Raw genomic sequence first — 8,180 nt, 5'->3', positions numbered from 1 at the left:
TATAAAACACAAGGTCAAGTGGTTATGTTATGTCGGATCAGGTTAGGTCACTTCCTTCCCTCCCACCACCAGAAGAAAGGTCAGTGGTGATAGAAGGAACAGTGGATTGAAGTGTCAGGAAGGCTAGGTTAGGTTAGGTTAGGTTAGGTTAGATGGTTACCTGTTCTCTGTTTGGTTTAGACATGTGTCACATCAAAGACAAGTGGAGATATAGAGGTTTGGGAAGGAAAGTTGAATCGCTGCCTTGTATATACGTGTGTGTGTGTGTGTGTGTGTGTGTGTGTGTGTGTGTGTGTGTGTGTGTGTGTGTGTGTGTGTCTCAAGAAAGTGACATTTTTACCTTTATATATCTTAATTATTGTCAGGTGTGTGTGTGTGTGTGTGTGTGTGTGTGTGTGTGTGTGTGTGTGTGTGTGTGTGTGTGTGTGTGTGTGTGTGTCTCAAGAAAGTGACATTTTCACCTTTATATATCTTAATTATTGTCAGGTGTGTGTGTGTGTGTGTGTGTGTGTGTGTGTGTGTGTGTGTGTGTGTGTGTGTGTGTGTGTGTGTGTGTGTGTGTGGCTTAACAGACATTTTTACCAACAAACGATGCCTTGATTATTGTCCCGTGCAAAAATTTCTGGTAGATAAACAACTTTACTAATGGCCATCATTATTTCCAACCCTTCTTTTATATCTATTACCTTTAGCAATTCACACTGCCCTAATACTGCCATACATTAACTGGAAAACCAATCATTTTCACACAAGTTCAATATTTAATGATTACTGATCGCACAATTTTCACCACCATCACCATCTTTGAACCTTTCCCTATCCGCCCAGCCCCGTCCAACCCAGCCCCGACCTCTACCGCCCCTCACCCAGTACTGCAGTCATGTTCACAGTCGCTCCACGTCCTGAGAGCCAAGGGGGAAGACGTGCAGCTCCTGGCTAGTGTTTATTTATCTTTTATCAAGTGAGTTCTTTGTAATATGTTTGTATCGTTTGTCCTACCTTGCCTCTGTACACCAGCCACCATCACTGCCAGGAAGCACGGACTAGTGCAGGATAATGGCTTCAAGAAATAAGGAGGAGAGAGAGAGAGAGAGAGAGAGAGAGAGAGAGAGAGAGAGAGAGAGAGAGAGAGAGAGAGAGAGAGAGAGAGAGAGAGAGAGAGAGAGAGAGAGAGAGAGAGAGAACAAGGAGGAATGCTGTTCTTCATCCCTTCCCCCTCCCCGTCACACTTTTTCCTGGTGTATACTGCAATAGACCGCGTAATATAATCAGATTTTTTTCCTCCTCCTCCTCCTCCTCCTCTCTCATGCAAAGCCACCACCACCATCACCACCACCATAACAATAATGACGACAATAATTATGAGAACAACAACAACAACAACAACAGTTTACAGCTTTATTAATTCATGGCAACAGCATAAAACAATAAACAACAAAAACAACAAACAACAAACAGCATTAGTACACGTAGCAGCAACAGCAGCAGCAGTAATAGTAGCAATAAAAGTAGTAGTAGTAGTAGTAGTAGTAGTAATAGTGATAGTGATGTAGTTTCTCCTCTCTTCTTTCCTCATTGTAACTGAAGGAGTTATGAAGAAACCACTGCACGAGACACTGAATGCGGCACTGATGGAGGCACTGAAGAAGGCACTGAAGGAGTGACTGAAGGAGTCACTGCAAGAGACACTGAAAGAGACACTGAAGGAGGCACTTAAGGAGGCACTGCAGGAGGCACTGAAGGAGTGACTGAAGGAGTCACTGCAAGAGAAACTGAAAGAGACACTGAAAGAGGCACTGAAGGAGGCACTGCAGGAGGCACTGAAGGAGTGACTGAAGGAGTCACTGCAAGAGAAACTGAAAGAGACACTGAAGGAGGTACTGAAGGAGGCACTGCAGGAGGCACTGAAGGAGTGACTGAAGGAGTCACTGCAAGAGAAACTGAAAGAGACACTGAAGGAGGCACTGAAGGAGGCACTAAAGGAGGCACTGAAGGAGGCACTGAAGGAGGGTCACTGCAGGAGCTAGGCATGGAGCACAGAGGTGGTTGGAGGGCAGGCAAACCCGTCACTGCTCCCTTCCCTTCAGCCGAGTCATGGTCATACTGTGTTGGAAAGGGCGAGTCAAACGACCTTGCCTGTGTTCTTGGAAGTTGGTGGGCCTAGCTATTACATCTGGGTGTGGTATGACGGTAGAATAGCACTTGCCATCATTACTCGTTTTGTGGTTCGTCTTACAGGGCACGGCGTCGACCAGAGAGGCGTACCCGGGCCGCACCACCACCACCATCACGACCACCACCACTACCGACACCACCAGCAGCGGAACAGCAGGTATCCGCATCTTAGGCTGACTTCAGAGTGTTTGGAGTGAATTCTTATCTCTTTCTCTCTCTTTCTCTCACGATTCTTCCTGTAAAAGTTCTTTTCTTGACAATGAAAAGGTGTGTGTGTGTGTGTGTGTGTGTGTGTGTGTGTGTGTGTGTGTGTGTGTGTGTGTGTGTGTGTGTGTGTGTGAATGCTCCGTCTCCTCCTCGCAGCCTTCCAGTGTATGCGTGCGTGTATGCTTGCGTCTGGGTTTGTCCTGCCACAACCTCTGGACGCACGCCGAGCATCTAAAATACGACAGGTTTCCCAGGCTGGCATCGTCTCCAAGCACCTTCTCCAGCCAGTCAGAGCCCGCCAAACCCGTCACGTGAGAGTCAGGGGGCGGGACTTCCAAGGTCAGTCAACTCAAGTCTTTGTTTGTTTATTCGCTTACTAATGTAACTATGCACTTCATTATATATAGAAGAAGAAGGTGGAATAGTTGATCTTGTGCTTTCTCTTCCTCTTCTATCTCCTCCTCTGAAAAAGAAGAGAAAGAACTGGTGCCAGTGATCGTATAGTGGTTAGTACATTGCGTTGTGGCCGCAATATCTCAGGTTCGAATCCTGGTCACGGTAATTCTTAGAAAGTCTTTTTAAATCGCTAAACACACGTAAAATTCCTGACGACTGGAAACTTGCAAATATAACTCCGATCTTTAGAAAAGGTAACGAGTACCAACCTAAAAACTATCGACCGATCAGCCTCACTTCAGTGGTAGGTAAGCTAATGGAGACAGTTTTGAGAGATAAAGTTGTAGCTTTCTTAGAAAGTAACAGCATAATAAATGAATCACAACATAGATTTGTAAATAAGCGGTCATGTTTAACTAACATACTTGACTTTTTCCATGACATATAATTTGTACGACAACACCAGAGCGGTCGATATTATATACTTTGATTTCCAAAAGGCTCTTGACAAAGGTCCACATAAACGTCTCATCAATAAAGTAAAGGCACAATGTATAACTGGTGACATTACAGCGTGGATTGAGGAATGTCTGTCAGACCGTAAACAGCGAGTAGGTAGTCATAAATGGTAAATCTTCAGAGTGGATTAACGTAAGTAGTGGTGCTCCTCAAGGATCAGTCCTGGGGCCTATTCTTTTTATTATATATATCAACGACATCTACGAAGGGATAAATTCTAAGCAATCAAAATTCACGGATGACACAAAAATTGCAAACATGGAAGACTCAGAAAACCAAAGACAACTTTTGCAAAGCGATATAGATACCCTCATCTAATGGTCAAATAAGTAGCAAATGGAATTGAATATAGATAAATGCCACGTGTTACACGTACCAAATCAAAATCAGGGAATGATATCCCGATGACGAGTATGGACAAAGAAAAAGATCTAGGCGTCATTGTTCGTCATTGTTTCAGCAGATCTCAAGCCAAGCAAACAATGTACCGAAGTCGTTAAAATTGCAAATAAATCAATCGGTTTCATTGGAAGATCTTTTACTTTTAAATCCGAGGAAATAATATGAACATTATATAGCTCACTAGTATATCACATCTCGAATACAATGTTCAGTTTTGGTCACATTACTACAAGAAAGATATTGAGAAATTAGAAAAATACAACTATGATTAACAAAAATTATCCCAGGGCTGTGAAACAAATCCTACGAGGAACGTCTTAAGGAACTATTCTCTTGAGAAGTGGCGAGTAAGAGGTGACCTTATCATGCTTTTCAAAATTTTGAATGGCTTTACAAATTTCAATGTTGAAAAATACGTATCAGTCGATCGGTCAAATGTCACCAGAAATAATGGTTTTAGAATTGTGGGTAAGCTTTTCATAACAAATGAAGCGAAACACTTTTTCTTTAATCTCATGGTAAATATATGGAATGGTCTGCCACCGAATGTCATCAACTCAGGTACTATGGAAACATTCAGAGTTCGCCTTAGTAAATACTTCAAATCTAATCCACGGATGTGACTGTTTATCTCCGAATAACTTGCATTTTCTCTTACCTCCTGGGCCTCTGAACATGCTCAAAATTGTCCGTTAGCTTTAATTACTCTCACCCTCCATACATGACACAGTTAGCTCAGAGTGAACCCGTCACACATTCGACATACACACTGTCCATTGGAGTACTCAATAAACACAGAACATTACATTTACCAAGCTTTAACACCCTCCCGCACAAACACTAGCAGTCAGATGCAGATCACATAGTTTCCTTTGACTCTAATAAAATTCCATGTGGCTTTTCAGTATCACATGGTTCCACCTTTTTCATGCCATGCTAGGAGGAGGGATGGGTGGGGAGGCGCCTTCTGCTTTCCTATCCGTCTCTATCACTGGTAGTTAGGAAATAGTCTCAACAAACATTCTAGTAAGAACTTCAGGGTCTGTTGTTGTCTGCTTTCCTCTGTATTCCTTTGTATTCCTCCTCCTTCTTCTCCTCCTCCTTTTCTTCCTCTTCTGTCATTAAGGAAAATTCTCTCTCTCTCTCTCTCTCTCTCTCTCTCTCTCTCTCTCTCTCTCTCTCTCTCTCTCTCTCTCTCTCTCTCTCTCTCTTTCCTACAGTCATGACAGCAATGTATAGTACAACGCAACTTAATCAGATTTCTTTTTCCTCCATTTCTTCCTCTCATCAACCTCAAGACTATTGCCACCATCACCACCATAATCACTATCACCATCACCACCATCACCATCATAACAATAACAATAATAATGATAACAACAACAAAAGCAAGAGTTTACAGTTTTATGAAGCCAAAAGGAACACAAAACAAACACACTGAAAGAGGCATTGAAGGAGTCACTGAAGGACACTGAAGGAGGCACTGAAGGAGTCACTGAAGGAGACACTGAAGGAGTCACTGCAAGAGACACTGAAGGAGACACTGAAGGAGGAACTGAAGGAGGCACTGCAGGAGGGAGTCACTGAAGGAGGGTCACTGCAGGAGGCAGGCAGGAAGCAGAGAGGTGGTGAGGCGGCAGGCAAACCCGTTACTGCTCCCTTCCTTCTCGTCAAGTGATGGTGACGGATGGTGCGTTTCAACGAGTCCTTCTGAATTTAACTTTACGATTTGGTGGTTTATCTCTTTTTATACATGTATACCTACCAATTCTTACGAAACCCGTTTTACAGGGCAGGGTTTCGAGTAGAGAGAAGTTGTCGGGCCGCGCCACAACCACCTTCATCATCACCATCACCATCACCACCACCACCACCACCAGAGGGACAGCAGGTATCCGCATCTTAGGCTGACTTCAGAGTCTCTGAAGGAGTCACTGAAGGGAGGAGGGAAGGAGGCAATGAGGAAAGCTCTGCAAGAAACACCAAAGGTGTCACTGAATGAGGCACTGAAGGAGGCACTAAAGGGGGCAATGAATGAGGGACTGAAAGAATCACTGAAGGAGACACTGAAGGAGGCATTGCAAGAGGCATTGCAGGAGGCACTAATGAAGTCACTGAAGGATGCGCTGAAGGAGATACTGCAGGAAGCACTGAAGAGGCACAGTAGGAGGCACTGAAGGAGTCACTGAAGGAGGCACTGAAGAAATCACTGCCGGAGGCACTGAAGGAGACAATACTGGAGGCACTGCAGGGGGGGTGTCACTACAGGAGACAGGCATGAAGCAGAGAGGTGGTCAAGCGACAGACAAACCGGTCACTCCTCCCTTCCTTCAGCTGAGAGTCCTGGTTATAATGTTTTGGACAGTGCGAGGGCATGAGATTACCGAGTGTCCGAATATTGGCAGGATGGTGGGCGGCGCTTCTGCTACTAGTACTTCCGTGTGCGGTATGAGAGTGGAATAGCAGGAGCCGTCATCACTCGCTTTGTGGAGCTTCTTACAGGGCACGGCGTTGACCAGAGAGGCGTGGCCAGGCCGCACCACCACCACCATCACCACCACCACCACCACCAACACCAGCAGCAGGACAGCAGGTATCCGCATCTTAAGCTGGTTTCCTGAAACTGAAGGCGTGTGTGTGTGTGTGTGTGTGTGTGTGTGTGTGTGTGTGTGTGTGTGTGTGTGTGTGTGTGTGTGTGTGTGTCTGTGTGTGTGTTCGTCTTCTCGCAGTCTTGTGTGGGTACGTGTCTGTCTGGTGTACTGAAGCTCTGAACTTCATGGTAAATCCACCAGGTTTCCCGCCTTCTTCAGCCAATCACAGCCCGCCAAACCCGTCACGTGACAATCAACATTCAGTGAGCGGGGCTTCCAAGGTCAGTCAGGTCAAGTATGCATATTTGAAGGTGTTCTTGTATATCTGAGTGCACCGCAGCGAACAAATACTTAAGTGACTATTTCCTTACATAAAAAAAAAAGAAGGGGAAGAGGAGGAATAGAAGGAGGAGGGGAGTTGTGTGCCTTCCTCCTCAACCTCCTCCCTTTCTCCGTCCTTCTCGTCATTCTCTTCCTTCCTTCCCATGGCTCTCTTTCTTCCTTCCTCCTTCTCCCTTGTATCTCATCTTCCTCTTCCTACCTTCTCCTCTCTTGTTCCTCCTCCTCTTTATGTATTCTACCTTCTCCTTCCTTCTTCATCTTTCTAACTTCACCTGCTCACCATTCACCTAACCTCCTCTTACACTATCAAGCCTTTGAGCTCCTTCCTCCCCAGTATCACCTCTTGGTTAGGCGGCGGTGGTGGTAGTAGTAGTAGTAGTAGTAGTAGTAGTAGTAGTAGTAGTAGTAGTAGTAGTAGTAGTAGTGGTGGTAGTAGTAGTAGTAGTAGTAGTAGTAGTAGTAGTAGTAGTAGTAGTAGTAGTAGTAGTAGTAGTAGTAGTAGTAGTAGTAGTAGTAGTAGTAGTAGTTGAGCGGGAGGGGGAGAAGGGGACGAGCGAGAGAGGGAGGAGGAGGAGGAGGAGGAGGAGGAGGAGGAGGAGGAGGAGGAGGAGGAGGAGGAGGAGGAGGAGGAGGAAAAGGAGGAGGAAGAGGAAGAGGAAGAGGAGGAGGAGGAGGAGGAGGATACGTGGTGATAATAATAATGAACTCGGCGGCGGCGGGCGGCAGCAGCAGCAACAACAGCAACAACAACAATAAAAACAACAACAATAACAACTATAATAAAATAATAGTAACTTTTTTCACTGTTTAATGCACACGTACATTCCTTTTTATCTCTCTCTCTCTCTCTCTCTCAAGGAGTCATTGAAGGAGGCAATGAAGGAGTCACTGCAGGAGTCACTGCAGGAGTCACTGAAGGAGACACTGAAGGAGGCACTGAAGGAGGCACTCAAGAAGGCACTGAAGGAGTCTTACTGTATGAGCCACACAGGAATCAATTCACTTCACTTCTTTCCTTCCTTCCATCCTTCCTTCTCTCCTTCCTTCAGTTCTATGGCAAGCGTGTGAACATTTCGCCTGGAGAGTGTGTGCGAGTCACGGTGCGAGTGCCTGTGATGGTGTGTACGTGTGTGTGAGTGCGTGTGGTGGTGTACGTGTGTGTGCTTGTGTGTGTGACTGTGTGTGTGCGGCTCGGGACATGCAGCGGTGAATGTGATTCTATTATCGTGCTTGTAGAGACGATTATCTTAGGTGTCCCGCTGACTCCGGTATGTAAAACAGACACATTCACCACTCGTGTTTTGTAGCAATTCCCGTCATTGGCTTGGGTGAAGTGCTTCTTGCAGGGCACACCATCCGCTACCACAGAGGCGTGCCCCGGCCGTACCGCGTGTCTGGAGTGCGGGTACGGCAGCCCCACAAGCACCAACACCACCACCAGCGGGGCAGTACGTATCAGCATCTTGAGTGGCTAGGAGTGTCTGGCTGGTGTGGAGTGCCTGGAGTGCGCGAGTGCTGAGTACGCCGGGCTGTCTCTTCACGCTGTCC

The 8,180-nt window shown here is 45.9% G+C and overlaps 1 protein-coding gene across 4 annotated transcripts in view; it reads right to left on the bottom strand.

The window, feature by feature from the left end:
* Positions 1-1,384: 1,384 nt before the first annotated feature.
* Positions 1,385-8,180, bottom strand: part of LOC123514226 (mitotic spindle assembly checkpoint protein MAD2B-like) — a 32,618-nt gene continuing 25,822 nt past the window's right edge. For all 4 annotated transcript variants that reach the window (XM_045271950.1, XM_045271932.1, XM_045271960.1 and 1 more), the window contains one exon: positions 1,385-2,845. In XM_045271950.1, the coding sequence (XP_045127885.1) occupies positions 2,834-2,845 (12 nt within the window). In that variant the 3' untranslated portion in view covers positions 1,385-2,833. The remainder of the gene's footprint in view (positions 2,846-8,180) is intronic.

The sequence above is a fragment of the Portunus trituberculatus genome, chromosome 5, assembly GCF_017591435.1.
Source record: "Portunus trituberculatus isolate SZX2019 chromosome 5, ASM1759143v1, whole genome shotgun sequence".
Classification (NCBI taxonomy): Eukaryota; Metazoa; Arthropoda; class Malacostraca; order Decapoda; family Portunidae; genus Portunus; species Portunus trituberculatus.
Note: the sequence above shows the minus strand (reverse complement) of the source record. Positions and strands in the feature narration are given on the sequence as shown.